General features: G+C 47.9%; 1 protein-coding gene across 3 annotated transcripts in view; it reads left to right on the plus strand.

Annotated features, from left to right (window-relative positions):
• Positions 1–22,664, plus strand: part of LOC106586612 (rho GTPase-activating protein 20) — a 58,200-nt gene that overhangs the window by 18,882 nt on the left and 16,654 nt on the right. For 2 of the 3 annotated variants that reach the window (XM_014174089.3, XM_014174087.3), the window contains exons 2-3: positions 1,724–1,809; positions 10,484–10,654. In XM_014174089.3, coding sequence (XP_014029564.3) covers positions 1,727–1,809; positions 10,484–10,654 — 254 coding nt within the window. In that variant the 5' untranslated portion in view covers positions 1,724–1,726. The remainder of the gene's footprint in view (positions 1–1,723; positions 1,810–10,483; positions 10,655–22,664) is intronic. The other variant, XM_014174088.3, reaches the window with a different exon arrangement.

Genomic DNA, 22,664 nt, shown 5'->3' on the forward strand with positions numbered 1-22,664 from the left:
AACGCTTTCGATTCCTTGGAAAGTCCATGCTCCAACGAACTGAGGCTGTTCTCAGGGCAAAAGTGGGTGCAACTCAATATTAGGAAGGAGTAAAAATTGTCTATCCTTGGTTGCAACACTCACTACCGAGTTCCAAACTGCCTCTGGAAGCAACGTCAGCACAAGAACTGTTCGTCGGGAGCTTCATGAAATGGGTTTCCATGGCCGAGCAGCCACGCACAAGTCTAAGATCACCATGCGCAATGCCAAGCGTCAGCTGGAGTGGTGTAAAGCTCACCGCCATTGGACTCTGGAGCAGTGGAAAAACGTGGAGTGATGAATCATGCATCACCATCTGGCAGTCCAACGGACAGATCTGGGTTTGGCGGATGCCAGGAGAACGCTACCTGCCCGAATATTTAGTGCCAACTGTACCGTTTTGTGGAGGAGGAATAATGATCTGGGTCCCTTTAGTTCCAGTGATGGGAAATCTTAACTCTACAGCATTCAATTACATTCTAGACGATTCTGTGCTTCCAACTTTGTGGCAAAAGTTTGGGGAAGGCCCTTTCTTGTTTCAGCATGACAATGCCCAGTGCAAAAAGCGAGGTACATAGAAATGGTTTGCCGAGATCGGTGTGGAAGAACTTGTCTGGCCTGCACAGAGCCCTGACCTCAACCCCATTGAACACGTTTGGGATGAATTTGAACACCGACTGCGAGCCAGGCCTAATCACCCAACGTCATTGCTCGACCTCACTAATGCTCCTGTGGCTAAATGGAAGCATGTCCCCACAGCAATGTTCCAACATCTAGTGGAAAGCCTTCCCAGAAGAGTGGAGGCTGTTTTAGCAGCAAATGGGGGACCAACTCCATATTAATGCCCATGATTTTGGAATGAGATGTTCAATGGGCAGGTGTCCACATACTTTTGTAGTGTATGTTACCCAAGACACTGGCAGAGACTGCTTCACGATTCACATGTTTTTTTTTTCACATACATTTCTGTGGTGGCCTACTCAATTCCTGATTTTGTGAGAGAGATGATGATTCATCTAGAAACATCAACAGTACAGAGAGAGATGGCAAACATTGTGCAACGAACCACTTCCTACTTCCTACTTCCTACTTCCTACTTCCTTTCTTTCTTTCTTTCTTTCTTTCTTTCTTTCTTTCTTTCTTTCTTTCTTTCTTTCTTTCTTTCTTTCTTTCTTTCTTTCTTTCTTTCTTTCTTTCTTTCTTTCTTTCTTTCTTTCTTTCTTTTTCTTTCTTTCTTTCTTTCTTTCTTTCTTTCTTTCTTTCTTTCCCCACCCCTCCTTATCCCCCGCTAGACAGAGATGTGGTTTATGACTAGCAGGGTGTGTTCCGGTATGACCTCTGTAAGTATGACTACAGTAAATTAGGGCAAGGGGGATACCTAGTCAGTTGTACAACTGAATGCTTTCAACTGAAATGTGTCTTCTGCATTTAACCCAACCCCTCTGAATCAGAGAGGTGCGGCGGGCTGCCTTAATCGACATCCATGTCTTCGGCGCCCAGGGAACAGTGGGTTAACTGCCTTGCTCAGGGGCAGAACTTACAGTGGACTATATGAATAATGACTCCCTAACTATGTGAAATATAGCCTATTCTGGACTCACTAACTATATGAACTATAGCCTATTCTGGACTCACTAACTATGTGTACTATAGCCTATTCTGGAGTGAACACAGTATTCTCTCCCTCCCTCTTTTCTCTCCGTAGCAGATGAAGACCCTGGCCCATCGACGACAGTCCGCCCCCTCCCTGGTCATCAGCAAAGCTCTTACCAAATCACGAAGCATGTCCAGGTACAGTAACAGCTTGTCAGATACCTCTATTCAACTAACTACTACCTATCACTACGTGTAGTCTCTATAGACAGTGCCCATACATAGGGTCAGGAGTCAGACCGAATGGTCAGGAACAAAAAGCACTGTTCCAGATGCAGCTATATTGTTTGCTCTCAACTTTTGACTTAGAAAGGGAAAGTAGGTCTGGTATCCACTCTAGGGGATTTATTCTCTTTCTAGGGCATAGTGATATCGTTCCCATCTTTCAGCACTGGCCTGACTTATGAGAAAGCACATTCCCTGCAGGCCAATGCAGAGGGAGAATTGCCTCTTTTTCACTATCCATCATTGTTAGTTCTGACAAGGGGATTCTAAAGTACAGCCATCAAAAGGTTTTTAATGTCTTTAGATTGAGGTGTGTGTGCTCACATGTTTTTAATGTCTTTAGATTGAGGTGTGTGTGCTCACGTGTTTTTAATGTCTTTAGATTGAGGTGTGTGTGCTCACATGTTTTTAATGTCTTTAGATTGAGGTGTGTGTGCTCACGTGTTTTTAATGTCTTTAGATTGAGGTGTGTGTGCTCACGTGTTTTTAATGTCTTTAGATTGAGGTGTGTGTGCTCATGTGTTTTTAATGTCTTTAGATTGAGGTGTGTGTGCTCACGTGTTTTTAATGTCTTTAGATTGAGGTGTGTGTGCTCACGTGTGCGTCTCTGTGTTCATAAATTAGATTTTTCAATAGAGAACAGCATGTGTCACGCTGAACACCCCACAAATCATTTAGTTCCCCAGGAGACTTGAATTATAATTACAGCACTGCTAGGAAAATGTTTACACGTTAAACAAACACATTTCTCCAGTGTTAGAGAAGCTAGAGAAACCTTGTCCTGTTCTGCTGTTGTTTGACATGTTTATGTGTGTTCTAGTGCTGACTGCTTACCCAGTGATTTTAGGCTGAGTTGGAGCATATTAAGTGTGAAACTGGACCACTTAGGAGTGTTGAGCTGAACACTTTCGACGCTTTAATGGGTCATTGCCCTCATGGCTGGAGGTACTTTGTGTCTGCCATAGAGTGTGTGTATGTGTGTGTCTGTGTGTGTGTGTGAATGAGTGTGTGTTAGCATGTGTGTGTGTGCCCAGAGTTGCTGTGTGGCCTTTCGCTCTTTCCTTTCGCTTAGACCCTTATGTCACCCCCTCCCCCATCACCTCATCTAGAAGTCTCCTCATCCTGCTCCAGCTTTACGACTCCAGGGCTAAGGTTATTCCCCACTGAGGAACAATATAATACAGGACACACTTCCATAGAGCACCCCGGCCTGCAGCAGTGAAATAGATATGGGAGGAGGGGGATATTAGAAACGTAGTTTTAGCAATATTCAATGCCCCGTTTTCCATGGCCACCAGGCACCATGTGTCATGCAGGAGATTTCCTGTTATGGAAAGTTTTATAACACAGAGCTTCACTTCTCTTATTATTTCTAATAGCCTGGAGTCCTCTCTACTACCTTCTACCACTGGCGTTATATGACAGCTATATACGGTACATTGACTATGGTCATTGTCCACACTAGAACATATGCAGGTACAGAACATGGCTTCTTGTCCTTCCCTATGCTACCACATTACTCTCAACAACCATGGCACCCTCCAGCACTCCTTCTACCCTTTTATGAAAGACAAAGTGTGTTGGCATTGCTTTCCAAGAACCATGAAGTGAGTTTTGGAAAGAACACACTGGTGGTATTGTTATAAGACCCCCCATCTCCCCTGCAACAGGGGTCCACTCCATCTCCCCCTGCAACAGGGGTCCACTCCATCTCCCCTGCAACAGGGGTCCACTCCATCTCCCCTGCTACAGGGGTCCACTCCATCTCCCCTGCTACAGGGGTCCACTCCATCTCCCCTGCTACAGGGGTCCACTCCATCTCCCCTGCTACATTGGTCCACTTCATCTCCCCTGCTACAGGGGTCCACTCCATCTCTCCTGCTACAGGGGTCCACTCCATCTCCCCAGCAACATTGGTCCACTTCATCTCCCCTGCTACAGGGGTCCACTCCATCTCCCCTGCTACAGGGGTCCACTCCATCTCTCCAGCTAAAGGGGTCCACTCCATCTCCCCTGCTACAGGGGTCCACTCCATCTCCCCTGCTACAGGGGTCCACTCCATCTCCCCTGCTACAGGGGTCCACTCCATCTCCCCTGCTACAGGGGTCCACTCCATCTCTCCAGCTACATTGGTCCACTCCATCTCCCCTGCTACATTGGTCCACTTCATCTCCCCAGCTACAGGGGTCCACTCCATCTCTCCAGCTACATTGGTCCACTTCATCTCCCCAGCTACATTGGTCCACTTCATCTCCCCTGCTACAGGGGTCCACTCCATCTCCCCAGCTACAGGGGTCCACTCCATCTCCCCAGCTACAGGGGTCCACTCCATCTCCCCAGCTACAGGGGTCCACTCCATCTCCCCTGCTACATTGGTCCACTCCATCTCCCCTGCTACAGGGGTCCACTCCGTCTCCCCTGCTACAAGGGTCTACTCCGTCTCCCCTGCTACAAGGGTCTACTCCGTCTCCCCTGCTACAAGGGTCTACTCCGTCTCCCCTGCTACAAGGGTGTACTCCGTCTCCCCTGCTACAAGGGTCCACTCCATCTCGTCAGTTACAGGGGTCCACTCCATCTCCCCTGCTACAGGATGCCACTCCATCTCCCCTGCTACAGGGGTCCACTCCATCTCCCCTGCTACAGGATGCCACTCTATCTCCCCTGCTACAAGGGTCCACTCCATCTCGCCAGCTACAGGGGTCCACTCCATCTCCCCTACTGCAGGGGTCCACTCCATCTCCCCTGCTACAGGGGTCCACTCCATCTCCCCTGCTACAGGGGTCCACTCCATCTCCCCTGCTACAGGGGTCCACTCCATCTCCCCTGCTACAGGGGTCCACTCCATCTCTCCAGCTACATTGGTCCACTCCATCTCCCCTGCTACATTGGTCCACTTCATCTCCCCAGCTACAGGGGTCCACTCCATCTCTCCAGCTACAGGGGTCCACTCCATCTCCCCAGCTACATTGGTCCACTTCATCTCCCCTGCTACAGGGGTCCACTCCATCTCTCCAGCTACAGGGGTCCACTCCATCTCCCCAGCTACAGGGGTCCATCCATCTCATCTACTAAAGGGGTCCATGCATCTCATCTGCTAAAGGGGTCCACTCCATCTCCCCTGCTACAGGGGTCCACTCCCTCTCCCCTGCGACAGGGGTCCACTCCATCTCCCCAGCTACAGGGGTCCACTCCATCTCGTCTGCTACAGGGGTCCACTCCATCTCCCCAGCTACAGGGGTCCACTCCATCTCCCCTGCTACATTGGTCCACTCCATCTCCCCTGCTACAGGGGTCCACTCCGTCTCCCCGGCTACAAGGGTCTACTCCGTCTCCCCTGCTACAAGGGTCTACTCCGTCTCCCCTGCTACAAGGGTCTACTCCGTCTCCCCTGCTACAAGGGTCCACTCCATCTCGTCAGTTACAGGGTTCCACTCCATCTCCCCTGCTACAGGATGCCACTCCATCTCCCCTGCTACAGGGGTCCACTCCATCTCCCCTGCTACAGGATGCCACTCTATCTCCCCTGCTACAAGGGTCCACTCCATCTTGCCAGCTACAGGGGTCCACTCCATCTCCCCTACTGCAGGGGTCCACTCCATCTCCCCTGCTACAGGGGTCCACTCCATCTCCCCTGCTACAGGGGTCCACTCCATCTCCCCTGCTACAGGGGTCCACTCCATCTCCCCTGCTACAGGGGTCCACTCCATCTCGCCAGCTACAGGGGTCCACTCCATCTCCCCTACTGCAGGGGTCCACTCCATCTCCCCTGCTACAGGGGTCCACTCCATCTCCCCTGCTACAGGGGTCCACTCCATCTCCCCTGCTACAGGGGTCCACTCCATCTCCCCTGCTACAGGGGTCCACTCCATCTCGCCAGCTACAGGGGTCCACTCCATCTCGCCAGCTACAGGGGTCCACTCCATCTCCCCTGCTACATTGGTCCACTCCATTTCCCCTGCTACATTCGTCCACTCCATCTCCCCTGCTACAGGGGTCCACTCCATCTCGCCAGCTACAGGGGTCCACTCCTTCTCCCCTGCTACATTGGTCCACTCCACCTCCCCTACTACAGGGGTCCACTCCATCTCCCCTGCTACAGGGGTCCACTCCATCTCTCCAGCTACAGGGGTCCACTCCATCTCCCCTGCTACAGGGGTCCACTCCATCTCCCCTGCTACAGGGGTCCACTCCATCTCCCCTGCTACAGGGGTCCACTCCATCTCCCCTGCTACAGGGGTCCACTCCATCTCCCCTGCTACAGGATGCCACTCCATCTCCCCTGCTACAAGGGTGCCACTCCATCTCGCCAGCTACAGGGTGCCACTCCATCTCCCCTGCTACAGGGGTCCACTCCATCTCGCCTAGCTGCAGGGGTCCACTCCACCTCCCCAGCTACAGGGGTCCACTCCACCTCCCCTGCTGCAGTGGTCCACTCCACCTCCCCTGCTACAGGGGTCCACTCCACCTCCCCTGCTACAGGGGTCCACTCCACCTCCCCTGCTACAGGGGTCCACTCCATCTCCCCTGCTACAGGGGTCCACTCCATCTCCCCTGCTACAGGGGTCCACTCCATCTCCCCTGCTACAGGGGTCCACTCCATCTCCCCTGCTACAGGGGTGCCACTCCATCTCCCCTGCTACAGGATGCCACTCTATCTCCCCTGCTACAAGGGTCCACTCCATCTCGCCAGCTACAGGGGTCCACTCCATCTCGCCAGCTACAGGGGTCCACTCTATCTCCCCTGTGACAGGGGTCCACTCCATCTCCCCAGCTGACAGGGGTCCACTCCATCTCGCCAGCTACATTGGTCCACTCCACCTCCCCTGCTACAGGGGTCCACTCATCTCCCTACTACAGGGGTCCACTCCATCTCCCTACTACAGGGGTCCACTCCATCTCCCCTGCTACAGGGGTCCACTCCATCTCCCCTGCTACATTCGTCCACTCCATCTCCCCTGCTACAGCGGTCCACTGCATCTCGTCTGCTACAGGGGTCCACTGCATCTCGTCTGCTACAGGGGTCCACTGCATCTCGTCTGCTACAGGGGTCCACTGCATCTCGTCTGCTACAGGGGTCCACTGCATCTCGTCTGATACAGTTGTCCACTCCATCTCGTCTGCTACAGCGGTCCACTGCATCTCGTCTGCTACAGGGGTCCACTGCATCTCGTCTGCTACAGGGGTCCACTCCATCTCCCCTGCAACAGGGGTCCACTCCATCTCGCCTGATACAGGGGTCCACTCCATCTCGCCTGATACAGGGGTCCACTGCATCTCGTCTGCTACAGGGGTCCACTGCATCTCGTCTGCTACAGGGGTCCACTCCATCTCCCCTGCAACAGGGGTCCACTCCATCTCGCCTGATACAGGGGTCCACTCCATCTCGCCTGATACAGGGGTCCACTGCATCTCGCCAGCTACAGGGGTCCACTGCATCTCGTCTGCTACAGCGGTCCACTGCATCTCGCCAGCTACAGGGGTGCACTGCATCTCGTCTGCTACAGCGGTCCACTGCATCTCGCCAGCTACAGGGGTGCACTGCATCTCGTCTGCTACAGGGGTGCACTGCATCTCGTCTGCTACAGCGGTCCACTGCATCTCGTCTGCTACAGCGGTCCACTGCATCTCGTCTGCTACAGCGGTCCACTGCATCTCGTCTGCTACAGGGGTCCACTGCATCTCGTCTGCTACAGGGGTCCACTGCATCTCGCCAGCTACAGGGGTCCACTCCATCTCCCCTACTACAGGGGTCCACTCCATCTCCCCTGCTACAGGGGTCCACTCCATCTCACTGGATACACTTGATGACTCATGTTAGATAAGGAAACAGATTGTGAATAGAAGAGGTGTGCAGGTGTGTGTGTGAGTGTGTATGTTTGAGAAAGGTTGGGTGGATGGGAAAAGAGAAAGAGAGTGTAGTCCTCTTGGTCAGCTAAAGTTTGGATTTTAAATCCAATTGTCAGTTGTGACGTCTCCATTCAGACGTAACCATGGATATTGGCAGCAGTGTATTGGTACAGTGTGCACTTTGGCTTAGGTCTCTCACCATGGTTGACAAGATGGCTAACACACACACACACACACACACGCATGTATAAACACACTGCACCGTTAATCACAGCACTTCACAGAGTGTCAGTGGTGTTGGCCTGGACAGTGTTTGTCTGGAGGAGACGTCAAGCTAATGCTGACCCTTTTTGCCCCCCCCCCCACACACACACACACACACACACACACACACACACACACACACACACACACACACACACACACACACTGCTAGGTCCAAACACACTGTTTGACAAACCGGTCAAAGTTCAAAAGTTACATAAGCCAATGAGATTTACATAAAGTTCTCCCTCCCTGTGTCTTACCAAGGGGTCTTGTTAAGCCACAATTGATTTACTTTTTCCTCAGATTGTCATCATAAACTGCTAAACCTTTTGTGCACCTCAGAGAAGTCAAGTGCACTACTTAGGTCTAGACAGGTGCAGACAAATTGATAATAAATTAAAAGATATTGGACGCTGGGCCTCGACAATAAATTAGCTCAAGTTCTCAGTAGAGCTGTTGGCCATTCATTGTTGGAGTGTATATGGTAGAGAAAACACCCACACACAGAATTTAACCAGAGCAAAGCAAAGGGACAGTGTCCTATAAGGATGTGTAATGTGTCTGTCTGGGGATACAGAGCAGGAGGGTCACAGGGCTTAGAGAACATACGTAGTGTGGAGATGAGGTAGGGTTCGTGTGTGTGTGTGGCATCTGAGGGACAGCTGTTCATCCAGCTGCTGTCCTCTGGGTTGTCTCTTCTTACAGATGTTCTCATCCACACTGCAGGGGGGCGAGGGCAGGGGGGGGGTTGTTACAACACACACATCTGGACCAGGGTGACCTCATCTCCTGGATGCAGCCCCCGGTAACCTTGACACACCCCACCTCCTTGTGTGTGTCAGAGAGAGCGAGAGAGGGAGAGAGAGAGATAGATAGGGAGAGAGATAGGGAGAGAGATAGATAAAGAGAGGTACAGAGAGAGAGATAGATAGAGGGACAGAGAGAGAGAGAGAGAGAGAGAGACTCTAGGTGCGGGGTACATCAAGGAAAGCCAGTGTGACCATAATCAGGATAAGAGGGTGGTGCCATTTGTTAGGCATTCTGATTGGCTACTAGGTCTGATATAGTGATGGCAGGCTCATCAATATTCACAATTCTCTCCCTAAAGGTATGCTGGGACATTAGTATGCTGTGTTGTACTGTTGTCTCACAGGGTTGGGCTTAGAGGCCTTACCCCACAGGAGCCCCCCGAGAATAAACAACCAGCATTGTGTCTGAAAAGTCAACATCTCGCTCCACAGGACTGTTCCCCAACAAAGATGGCCGTGTATGTGGTGTGTATGCAAATTACCTCTATGTCCAATTTATCAACATTATATGACACACAATGGGGTTGTTAGCCAGTCATCCATCAGCTTCAATGGAACAGGAGCTCAGCTGCCAGTAAACCGTTCAGGGGAAGGGATGTGGGTTGAATATGGAAGTTTGGTGTCTGTATAGAAGGAGAGAGAGATATTATGTGAATCTGTTCTGTGTGTGTGTGGACTCTATGACTTAGGCACTTCCTTGATATATTATGTATTAAGAAAAGCGGTTAGAGAAGGAAGGGGTGATATGGTTTTATAATCTCCCTGAGAGCCGTTGAAGCTTGTTCTAAGTGGTCTTCTGTTATGGTGTTAGTTAGGGTCATATTTCAGGATTTGCAGGGGTCCAGGGGTATGAACCTCTCCCAATTTTCCCTCCTCCAAATTCCACCCTAGTTTTGAATCATGGTTTCGGCCTTTAATACTCATCCAGAAGCAATGAATCAATAGGAAACTGAAGACCTTAGTCTGTGGTTCTCGTTCACTTGCTCTTTTTGGAATAGGAAGAATTTTAAAAACACATAAAGACCAAGGCATATCGGAGTCACTCTGTCTTCCATTAGTCAATTACAATACGTAACTGATTAATTACACAAGTCAATGACAAAAGAGATCTGTAATATGGGTGTGGAGGGATATTTGATGCCAAGCTTTTGGTTCTTGCCAGTGTTAGGAAGAAACTGTTTGAAGGGAGTTCTCTGGGGTTGGAGGTTAGGATGATGGGTGTGTGTGCGCCCGTGTGTGTACAGGGCCATTCTCTCGAATAGGAGCTGAGAATCCGATCTTACTGCCTGCTGTAAACAGGAAAGGACAGAGCCCTGCAACTATTTCCGTTGTTCCTGGAAAAAGGCCAACTTGTTCCATCTGCTGTACTTGCCCATGGCAGATATTGACATCATTCAGAAAGACGTATCTTTCCCTTGAACCTGATACAGAGGTTATATCTGTGTGCTTCTGTGTGTCTTTGCATGTGTGATTGTATGACCAGAATTGGGAGCACAGGGTTCATCCACAAACACAACCCAGGGGACCCACACCTCCTCTCATTCTGATCCCAAACAGTTATCCTCCTGACCCATTGGCCCATTGGGAGCCAATGTGAAATGACCCCTCTACTGTGTGTTGACCTGGTTATTCTAACAGTGTGTGATCTGTGTGTGTGTTGACAGGGAGAACTGCCTGTCCCCAGTCAGCCCAGAGAAGTGTCCCCTGGTGCAGGCGTTCCTCTCTCCATGGAGGGTGTTCCTGGCCCACGCCCACACCCAGCTGCAGACCGGTTTACAGACGCAGGAGAGACACCTCTTCCTCTTCACTGACACACTCCTTATCGCCAAGGCCAAGTGAGTCTCTCTCTGTCTGTGTGTGTGTGTGTGTGTGTGTGTGCGCGAGAGAGAGGGGGGAGATAGAATGCTGTTTTTATCTCTTTTCCCCCCAGCAAGTCTAAAAACACCCGTTCTAGGTCTGTGAGACATATTCCTCTCTTATCCCATCTTCTCTCCCTCCCTCTACTCCATCCCTCCATTGCTCCTATCCAGCCTATAATTACCTCTCAGCCAATCAAATCCATCTGGTCCATCCCAGATCAAAGACCACTCATCAGCACCCGAGGGGCTCCCCACCCACAACACAACCTTCAGGCAACAATCAGGGTGTTGAGCCAACGTTGCTGAAATGTTGTGGCAGCAGAACTGGGCCTCTCTCTCCAACCTAAATTCAACATCACGTGCCCCTGGGTGGAGCTGACCCATACAGTGGAGAAGGCTATAATTACATTATGGGTGAAAAATAGTAGGCTAGGAAGTTAGGAAGGAGTAAGTGTGTGTATCGGAGGTGTGCACGTGTGCACAGCCAGGGACATGTGTACAGTATATAGGTTTATTTATGTGTATGTATTGTGGCAGACCAGGGGGTTTGATCTAGACGTTTACACAAATCAGACACGGACTAGTGTTATACCTCAGTTTCAAGGGTGTTTATTTAAACCAATAAAGAAAAGGACCGGTCGAGACCTGACACGTCCAGCAGAGGGAGCCACCGCCCCGTGATGTAGACTCCATCTGTCACCAGACCTCGATGAGTCTCCCCCTGGTGGCTTGTCCTGTGTCGCAGGCATCCGTCTGCACCAGCATCGGTACCTGGAAATCGGGCCTCACGAGAATCGGATGGGAGCACAGGGCTTCCTTCAAGCGCCTGAACGCCGCTTTAGCCTCATCTGACCACGTCACTGTTTTCGCGAGGCGGGCCCTGGTCAGATCGGTAAGGGGAGAGGCTATAGCCGCAAAGTTGGGGATAAACCGGCTATAGTATCCCGCCAGCCCCAGGAAGGACTTGACCTGTGTCTTGGTGCGGGGAACGGGCTAGTCACAAACCGCCTGGACCTTCCTCTCCTGGAGCTTGATGTTCCCACATCCAATCAAATACCCCAGGTACTCCACCTCCTCGAACGCCAGCTTGCATTTCTTGGGATTCGCTGTCAACTTGGCTTGTCTGAGCGTGTCCAGTACCGCCTGGAGGCGCATCAGGTGCTCTTCCCAGCCTTGGCTGTGGATGATGATGTCATCCAAATAGACTGCTGCGTACTGTTGGTGGGGTTGGAGGTCTCTGTCCATCAGGCGCTGGAACGTGGGTGGGGCTCCATGGAAACCGAACGAGAGGACCCGGTATTGGTATAAGCCGTCCAGTGTCGAGAATGCCATCTTCTTCCGGTAGGATGTTGCCAAGGGTACCAGCCAATATCCCTTGGTCAGCTCCAGGGTGCTGAAGGCCTTTCCCAACTGGTTGATGAGCTTGTCCAACCTCGGCATAGGGTAGTCGTCAAACAAACTGATGTTGTTCACCCCTGGAAGTTATTGCGGTTTCAGCATCAACACGATGGGGCTGCACCATGCACTGTGGGACTCCTCGATGACTCCCATCCTCAGCATAGCCTCCACCTCCTGCTTTACGGCCTTCCTTCGTGCCTCTGGGATCCGGTGTGGCCTCTTTTGTACCGTTTCTCCAGGCCGGGTGAGGACGTGGTGTTGAATGAGGGTCGTTCAGCCCGGCTTCTCGGTGTTCCGATCGATGAGCTCCTGGAGCGCTTGCTTCTGGGCCAGTCCGAGGTCCTCATTACTCGGGACCAGTTGATATCCCGGATTTTGTCCACAACACGGCCAAGGCTGTCCTTACGTGCCACCTCTTCAATTGATTCACGTGGTAAATCTGTTGGGGTTTCCGTCTCCCCGGCGGCCATTCGCAGTAATTTACGGGTCCCAGCTTCTCTTTCACCTCGTACGTCCCGTGCCGTGTTGTCCGGAACTTACTTTCTGTGATGGGGATTAAAACTAGCACCTTGTCACCCACATGGAACTCTCGGGGCTGGGTACCCCGGCTTGGGCATACTGGGCCTTCTCCATATGTTCCCTTACCAATGGCCATATGGCTGCCATCCACTCCCTCATCGTCTGTACATGTTCCACCACACTGCATAAGGGGGTTGGCTGGGCTTCCCACACCTCCTTGCCAAGATATAGTAGGCTGCATGGTCTCCTCCCATAGAGGAGTTCAAAAGGGGAAAACCCAGTGGAGGCTTGGGGCACTTCTCGGATCGAGAACATTAGGCGGGGTAGTAGCTGGTCCCAGTTCTTCCTGTCCTGCTCAATGACCTTCCGCAACATTTGTTTCAGCGTCTTATTTAACCGTTTGGTGAGCCCATCCGTCTCCGGATGAAAGACAGAGGTCCAGATCTGCTTTATCCATAAGAGAACACAGAAATCTTTCATTAGTCGGGACATGAACTCGGTACCTTGGTCAGTCAGGATCTTGGTCGGGATGCCCACCCGGCTGAAGAGGTAGAACAGCTCCCGACGATTCCCTTAGAGACTGTCGCCTGTAGGGGAATGGCCTCGGGATATCAGGTCGCATAATCTACTATTACCAGGATGAACTGGTGTCCTCGAGCCATTTTTTACAGGGGCCCACTATGTCCATGGCGATGCTTTCAAATGGCACTCCGATGATCGGTAGGGGAACCAGCGGGTTCCGGAAGTGTGCTTTTGGGGTGGTGATTTGACACTCCGGGCAGCTGCAGCAATAGTCTTCCACGGCCCACCTCATCCCTGGCTATCGTTCAGGAAAATGAGAAATAAGTGCACTCAGGCTATCCGGAAGACCAAAGTTAGTTACTTTAAGGAGCAGTTCCTTCTCTGTGGGTCTAACCCCAAGAAGTTCTGGAAAACGGTTAACCTGTCTGGCGTATGTGGGACGCTAGCGTCCGGGCACACACTGCCAACAGCCAGGTGAAATAGCAGGGCGGAAAATTCGAAAACAACAAAAATCTCATAATTCAAATTTCTCAAACATACAACTATTTTACACCATTTTAAAGATGAACTTCTCGTTAATCCAACCACATTGTCTGATTTCAAAAAGGCTTTACGGCGAAAGCATAGCATTAGATTATGTTAGGACAGTACATTTACAAGAGTTGTGTGTAATGTTTTGTCAAGTCAAAGACAGGGTCACCAAAACCATAAAACCAGCTAAAATGATGCACTAACCTTTTACAATCTCCATCAGATGACACTCCTAGGACATTATGTTAGACAATGCATGCATTTTTAGTTCTATCAAGTTCATATTTATATCCAAAAACAGCGTTTTACTATGGCATTGATGTTGAGGAAATCGTTTCCTTCCAATAACCGGCAGTCAAGTCAGCATCACAAATTAAATAATTAAAATTAGAAAACATTGGTAAAATATTATATTGTCATTTAAAGAATTATAGATTTACATCTCTTGAACGCAATCAACTTGCCAGATTTAAAAATAACCTTACTGGGAAATCACACTTTGCAATAATCTGAGCACTGCGCCCAGAAAAATACGCGTTGCGATACAGACTAGACGTCATGTTGGGGAGATCTAAAATCGAAAATACTATGTAAATAATCCATTACCTTTGATTCTCTTCATCAGATGTCACTTCCAGGTATCACAGGTCCATAACGAATGTAGTTTTGTTCAAAAAAGCTCATCATTTATGTCCAAAAATCTCCGTCTTGTTAGCACATGATCTAAGCCAGCCGGACTTCTCGTCATGAACGAGGGGAAAAAATATATTTACGTTCGTTCAAACATGTCAAACGTTGTATAGCATAAATCATTAGGGCCTTTTTTAACCAGAACATGAATAATATTCAAGTTGGACGAATGCATACTCTTTTATAACGTATTGGAACGAGGGTACCCAACATGAACTCGCGCGCCAGGTGTCTAATGGGACATCATCGTTCCATGGCTCTTGTTCGGTCAGATCTCCCTCCAGAAGACTCAAAACACTTTGTAAAGGCTGCTGACATCTAGTGGAAGCAATAGGAAGTGCCAAAATATTCCTCAGCCCCTGTGTTTTTCAATGGGATAGGTTTAAAGGTAATACAACACATCAGGTATCCACTTCCTGTCAGAAAATGTCTCAGGGTTTTGCCTGCCAAATGAGTTCTGTTATACTCACAGACACCATTCAAACAGTTTTAGAAACTTTAGAGTGTTTTCTATCCATATATAATAAGTATATGCATATTCTAGTTACTGGGTAGGATTAGTAACCAGATTAAATCGGGTACATTTTTTTTATCCAGACGTGCAAATGCTGCCCCCTAGCCCTAACAGGTTAAGGAGCAGTTCCTTCTCTGTGGGTCTAACCCCAAGAAGTTCTGGAAAACGCTTAACCTGTCTGGCGTATGTGGGACGCTAGCGTCCGGGACACACTGCCAACAGCCAGTGAAATAGCAGGGCGGAAAATTCAAAACAACAAAAATCTCATAATTCAAATTTCTCAAACATACAACTATTTTACACCATTTTAAAGATGAACTTCTCGTTAATCCAACCACATTGTCTGATTTCAAAAAGGCTTTACGGCGAAAGCATAGCATTAGATTATGTTAGGACAGTACCTAGACAAGAAAAACCACACAGCTATTTTCCAAGCAAGGAGAGGCGTCACAAAAACGAGAAATACAGCTAAAATGAATCACTAACCTTTGATGATCTTCATCAGATGGCACTCATAGGACTTCATGTTACACAATACATGTAAGTTTTGCTCGATAAAGTTCATATTTATATCCAAAAACCCCATTTTACATTGGCGTGTAATGTTCAGAAATGTTTTGCCTCCCAAAACTTCCAGTGAATGAGCACATAAATTTACAGAAATACTCATCATAAACGTTGATAAAATATTAATCTGTAATTCAAAGAATTATAGATACACCTCTCCTTAATGCAACCGCTGTGTCAGATTTAAAAAAAACTTTACAGCGAAAGCACACTTTGCAATAATCTGAGTACAGCGTTCAGACACGAAACCAAACCTGCCATTTTTTGGAGTCAACAAAACTCAGAAATAATATTATAAATATTCACTTACCTTTGATGATCTTCGTCGGAATGCACTCCCAGGAATCCCAGTTCCCCAATAAATGTTCATTTGTTTCGGTAAAGTCCATATATATGTCCAAATACATCCTTTTTGTTTGTGCGTACAGTCGAGTACTCCAAATGCGCTGTGCTCGCACATTAAGTTCAGACGAAAAGTCAAAAAAGTTATATTACAGTTCGTAGAAACATGTCAAACGATGTATAGAATCAATCTTTAGGATGTTTTTATCATAAATCTTCCATAATATTCCAACCGGACAAGACCTTTGTCTTCAAAAAAGAAAAGAAACACAGCTAACTCTCACGTGAGCGTACGCCACTGAGCTCATGTCATTTTCTCACTCATCTACTTCCAGGAGCTCTTATTCTCTCCCTATTCATAGTAGAAGCATGAAACAACGTTCTAAAGACTGTTGACATCTAGTGGAAGCCTTAGGAAGTGCTAAATGAACCCTAAGTCACTGTATACTGTATAGGCAATCACTTGAAAAACTACAAACCTCAGATTTCCACACTTCCTGGTTGGATTCTTCTCAGGTTTTTGCCTGCCATATGAGTTCTGTTATACTCACAGACATCATTCAAACAGTTTTAGAAACTTCAGAGTGTGTTCTATCCAAATCTAATAATATGCATATCCTTCCTTCTGAGCCTGAGTAGCAGGCAGTTTACTACGGGCACGCCTTTCATCCGGACGTCAAAATACTGCCTCCTACCCTAGAGAAGTTAAAGACCTGGAGAATAAACCCTCCTCCTCACAGCTGCCCATGTCCCTTAATGTTGATGATGTGGTTGTTACTGAAAGAAGCACATAGCTGAGCTCTGTAATCACCACTTCATAAAGTCAGGATTCCTATTTGACACAGTCATGCCTCCCTGTCCGTCCAACATTTCCTCATCTCTCACCCCTTCTAATGCAACTATCCCTGATGCTTTTCCCTCTTTTTCCCCTGCCCATCTACAAAGTTTCTCCCTGCAGGCAGTCACTGAGTCCGAGGTGCTAAACGAGCTCCTTAACTTCCCTGGGCTAGGTGGGATGCTTGTGTCCCACCCTAGTCAACAGCCAGTGGAATCGCGTGGCGCAAAATACAAATACCTCAAAAATGCTATAACTTCAATTTCTCAAACATATGACTATTTTACACCATTTTAAACTTGACCCCAAAAAAACATCTGGGTCAGATGGTTTAGACCCTTTCTTCTTTAAGGTTGCTGCCCCTATCATCGCTAAGCCTATCTCCAACCTTTTTAACATGTCTCTCCTGTCTGGGGAGGTTCCCATTGCTTGGAAGGCAGCCACAGTTCATCCTTTATTTAAAGGGGGAGATCAAACTGATCCTAACTGTTTTAGGCCTATTTCTATTTTGCCCTGTTTATCGAAAGTGTTGGAAAAACCTGTCAATAATCAATTGACTGGCTTTCTTGATGTCTATAGTATTCTCTCTGGTATGCAATCTGGTTTCTGCTCAGGTTATGGATGTGTCACTGCAACTTTAAAGGTCCTCAATGATATCACCATTGCCCTTGATTCTAAGCAAGACGGTGCTGCTATTTTTATTGACTTGGCCAAAGCTTTTGGTACGGTAGACCATTCCATTCTTGTGGGAGTATTGGTGTCTCTGAGGGGTCTTTGGCCTGGTTTGGTAACTACCTCTCTCAAAGAGTTCAGTGTATAAAGTCAGAAAATCTGCTGTCTCAGTCACTGCCTGTCACTAAGGGAGTACCCCAAGGCTCAATCCTAGGCCCCACGCTCTTCTCAATTTACATCAACAACATAGCTCAGGCAGTAGGAAGCTCTCTCATCCATTTATATGCAGATGATACAGTCTTATACTCAGCTGGCCCCTCCCCGGATTTTGTGTTAAATGCTCTACAACAAAGCTTTCTTAGTATCCAACAAGCTTTCTCTACCCTTAACCTTGTTCTGAACACCTCCAAAACAAAGGTCATGTGGTTTGGTAAGAACAATGCCCCTCTTCCCACAAATGTTATTACTACCTCTGAGGGTTTAGGCTTATACAAGTACTTGGAAGTATGGTTAGATGGTGCACCATCCTTCTCTCAGCACATATCAAAGCTGCAGGCTAAAGTTAAATCTGGACTTGGTTTCCTCTATCGTAATCGCTCCTCTTTCACCCCAGCTGCCAAACTAACCCTGATTCAGATGACCATCCTACCCATGCTAGATTGAGACATAATTTATAGATCTGCAGGTAAGGGTGCTTTCGAGCGGCTAGATGTTCTTTACCTTTCGGCCATCAGATTTGCCACCAATGCCCCTTATAGGACACATCACTGCACTCTGTACTCCTCTGTAAACTGGTCATCTCTGTATACCTGTCATAAGATCCACTGGTTGATGCTTATTTATAAATCCCTCCTAGGCCTCACCCCCCCTATCTTAGATATCTACTGCAACCCTCATCCTCCACATATAACACCCGTTCTGCCAGTCACATTCTGTTAAAGGTCCCCAAAACATACACACATCCCTGGGTCGCTCCTCTTTTCAGTTCACTGTAACTAGCGACTGGAACGAGCTGCAAGAAACACTCAAACTGGATAGTTTTATCTCAATCTCTTCATTCATAGACGCGCAATCATGGACACTCTTACTGACAGTTGTGGCTGCTTTGTGTGATGTATTGTTGTCTCTACCTTGCCGTTTGTGCTGTTGTCTGTGCCCAATAATGTTTGTACCAGGTTTTGTGCTGCTACCATGTTGTGTTGCTACCATGTTGTTGTTATGTTATGTTGTGTTGCTACCATGGTGTGTTGTCATGTGTTGCTTCCTTGCTATGTTGTTGTCTTAGGTTTCTCTTTATGTAGTGTTGTGTTGTCTCTCTTGTCATGATGTGTGTTTTGTCCTATATTCATATTGGTTTTATTTTAAATTTTTTATCCCAGGCCCCCGTCTCCGCAGGAGGCCTTTTGCCTTTTGGTAAGCCGTCATTGTAAATAAGAATTTGTTCTTGTCACACCCTGACCTGAGAGAGAGGGTTTGTTTCTCTATGTGGTTAGGTCAGGGTGTGCGTTGGGCATTCTATGTGTTGTATTTCTTTGTGTTGGGCCGAGTATGGTTCCTAACCAGAGGCAGCTGTCTATCGTTGTCTCTAATTAGGAACCATACTTAGGCTGCCTGTTTTTCCTTTGGGTTTTGTGGGTAGTTGTTTTCCGTTTTGTGAGTATCACCTGACGGAACTGTTGGCTGTCGTTTTGTTGTTTTTGTTCTAGTGTTATCATTAAAGTAAATATGAGCACTCTATACGCCGCGCCTTGGTACCCTTTATACGACCTTCGTTACAGTTGCGGCTAGGGGGCAGTATTTTCACGGCCGGATGAAAAACGTACCCAATTTAAACAGGTTACTACTCCGGCCCAGAAAATAGAATATGCATATTATTAGTAGATTTGGATAGAAAACACCCTGAAGTTTCTAAAACTGTTTGAATGGTGTCTCTAAGTATAACAGGACTCATATGGCAGGCAAAAACCTGAGAAAAAATACAAGCAGGAAATGAAAATCTTGTGGCTGTACTATTTTCAAGTCATTGCCAATAAAACACACCGTGACAAAGGATTCATTTTGCACTTCCTATGGCTTCCACTAGATGTCAACAGTCTTTATAAAGTTATTTAAAGCGTCTATGATGAACAGAGACCGGATGAGAAGGAAGGGAAGTTGATGTCCCTGGGATGTCGTCACTTCATTATTGCGCGCTCATGCGCGTTCATGTGAGATGAGACTTTTTCAAAACGTTTTTCAAGACACAGGAAAGGTCCGGTTGAAATATTACTGATGTTTTACGTTAAAAATGGCCCTAAAGATTGATGCTAAACAAAGTTTGACATGTTTGAACGAACGTAAATAGATTTTTTTTCTGACTTTTCGTCGTGACTTTTCCCTCCCGCGCCCTACATTTTGAGTAGCCTACCGAACGCGCTAACAACACGGAACAACATGGAGTTATTTGGACATAAATTATGAACTTCATCGAAAAAAACAACATTTGTTGTGGACCTGGGATTCCTGGAAGTGCCTTCAGATGAAGATTATTAAAGGTAAGGGAATATTTCTAATGTTATTTATGATTTTAGATGATTCCAACATGGCGGCTATCTGTATTGCGTAGTGTATTTTTCTGAGCAGAGTACTCAGATTATTGCAAAGTGTGCTTTCCCAGTAAAGTTATTTTGAAATCTGTCAATGCGGTTGCATTCAGGAGATGTTAATCTATAATTTTTTGAATAACAGTTTAATACTTTAACCACGTTTTGTAATGAGTATATTTTTGTAAATTCACTGGCAGTTTTGGGGGAGACACATTTTCTCAACGACACGCGCCAATGTAAAATGCTGTTTTTGGATATAAATATGAACTTGATAGAACAAAAAAATGCATGTATTGTCTAACATAATGTCCTAGGAGTGTCATCTGATGAAGATTGTCAAAGGTTAGTGCATAATTTTAGCTGGTTTTCTGCTTTTGGTGACGCCTGTCCTTGAATTGAAAATGGATGTGTGTACTTTTTTGGCTATGTACTCTCCTAACATAATCTAACTTTATGCTCTCACCGTAAAGCCTCTTTGAAATCGGACAATGTGGTTCGATTAAGGAGATGTTTATCTTTCAAATGGTGTAAAATAGTTGATTGTTTGAGAAATTGAAATTATTAGATTTTTGCTGTTTTGAATTTCCCGCCATGCTAGCAATCCTGTCAGTGGGATTCTATCCCCAAGAGGTTGCACTGACTTGCCTAGTTAAATAAAGGTTAAATAAATACATTTAAAATCCCGGCCAGTGGAACCGGGCGGCGATCCGTTCCCGGGTTTTCTCCATTCCCAGATGTGCCCCCAACAAATAAGTGTGGGCCAGCTGAAGAACAGTTCCGACGTACCGGCGGGGCAGCAACAACACCTCTTGAAGTTCCCCCTGTTCGTGCAACACCTGATACAACAGCTGGCCATCCACCGCTATCACCTGGGCCTCGTTTGGATCCTCCCACTGGGTGGTCCCAAACTGAACCCTCAGGGGTCTCAGGGCAGGTATCTCTGCGGGTCCCTCGAAATTGAGGAGGGGGGGCATGTGTTCCTCCTCCGGTTGTTCACCTGGTGAGGTTGGTTCCGGTGCCCCCTCGGATCCCCGGCTGGCAACCACTTGCTTCGGGGTCTCACAGGCGGCAGTCCGACCCCGCTCTCGTCGGTCGCCGGCTCGTACTCTTTTTCCAAGCTCGTGCCTCCACAGTTCCATGAACATTGGACAATCTCGTCTCACAAGGAGGGGTACTGGACAATACAGGTACGGCACCTACCACCATCTGGCAGCTCCCTTGTGGCATCACGATGGTGGCCTGCCCGGTCGAATACCGCTTGGTGTTGCTGTGGACATCTCCTCACCAAGGTCGGTCGGATGGGCCAGCAGGCGCGCTTGTACGAGCGTTACCGGAATCCAACAGAGCGTGGGTGTCATGACTGTTGACTGTTGACTTTCACCGGGACCATGGGTGCTGGTGGTTTGCTGTGGGCCCAACAGGATGTGACGTGGTTTACTGCATGGTCTGTCCCGTCTCCGGGGCACGCTGATGGCATCAACTCCTTTCAACCCTGGCAATTAGAGAGTGGAAAGCTGTCAAGTTAAAGGGTGGCTACTTTGAAGAATCTCAAATGTTTGGGTTACTCCATGATTCCATAAGTGTTATTTCATAGTTTTGATGTCTTCACCATTATTCAACAATGTTGAAAATATATATATATATATATATATATATATATATATATATATATATATATATATATATATATATATATACTGCTCAAAAAAATAAAGTGAACACTTAAACAACACATCCTAGATCTGAATGAAATAAATAATCTTATTAAATACTTTTTTCTTTACATAGTTGAATGTGCTGTCAACAAAATCACACAAAAAGAATCAATGGAAATCCAATTTATCAACCCATGGAGGTCTGGATTTGGAGTCACACTCAAAATTAAAGTGGAAAACCACACTACAGGCTGATCCAACTTTGATGTAATGTCCTTAAAACAAGTCAAAATGAGGCTCAGTAGTGTGTGTGGCCTCCACGTGCCTGTATGACCTCCCTACAATGCCTGGGCATGCTCCTGATGAGGTGGTGGATGGTTTCCTGAGGGATCTCCTCCCAGACCTGGACTAAAGCATCCGCCAACTCCTGGACAGTCTGTGGTGCAACGTGGCGTTGGTGGATGGAGCAAGACATGATGTCCCAGATGTGCTCAATTGGATTCAGGTCTGGGGAACGGGCGGGCCAGTCCATAGCATCAATGCCTTCCTCTTGCAGGAACTGCTGACACACTCCAGCCACATGAGGTCTAGCATTGTCTTGCATTAGGAGGAACCCAGGGCCAACCGCACCAGCATATGGTCTCACAAGGGGTCTGAGGATCTCATCTCGGTACCTAATGGCAGTCAGGCTACCTCTGGTGAGCACATGGAGGGCTGTGCGGCCCCCCAAAGAAATGCCCCCCCCCACACCATGACTGACCCAGCGCCAAACCGGTCATGCTGGAGGATGTTGCAGGCAGCAGAACGTTCTCCACGGCGTCTCCAGACTCTGTCACGTCTGTCACGTGCTCAGTGTGAACCTGCTTTCATCTGTGAAGAGCACAGGGCGCCAGTGGCGAATTTGCCAATCTTGGTGTTCTCTGGCAAATGCCAAACGTCATGCACGGTGTTGGGCTGTAAGCACAACCCTCACCTGAGGACGTCGGGCCCTCATACCACCCTCATGGAGTCTGTTTCTGACCATTTGAGCAGACACATGCACATTTGTGGCCTGCTGGAGGTCATTTTGCAGGGCTCTGGCAGTGCTCCTCCTGCTCCTCCTTGCACAAAGGCGGAGGTAGCGGTCCTGCTGCTGGGTTGTTGCCCTCCTATGGCC

Source organism: Salmo salar, chromosome 25 (genome assembly GCF_965601325.2).
Source record: "Salmo salar chromosome 25, fSalSal1, whole genome shotgun sequence".
Classification (NCBI taxonomy): domain Eukaryota; kingdom Metazoa; phylum Chordata; class Actinopteri; order Salmoniformes; family Salmonidae; genus Salmo; species Salmo salar.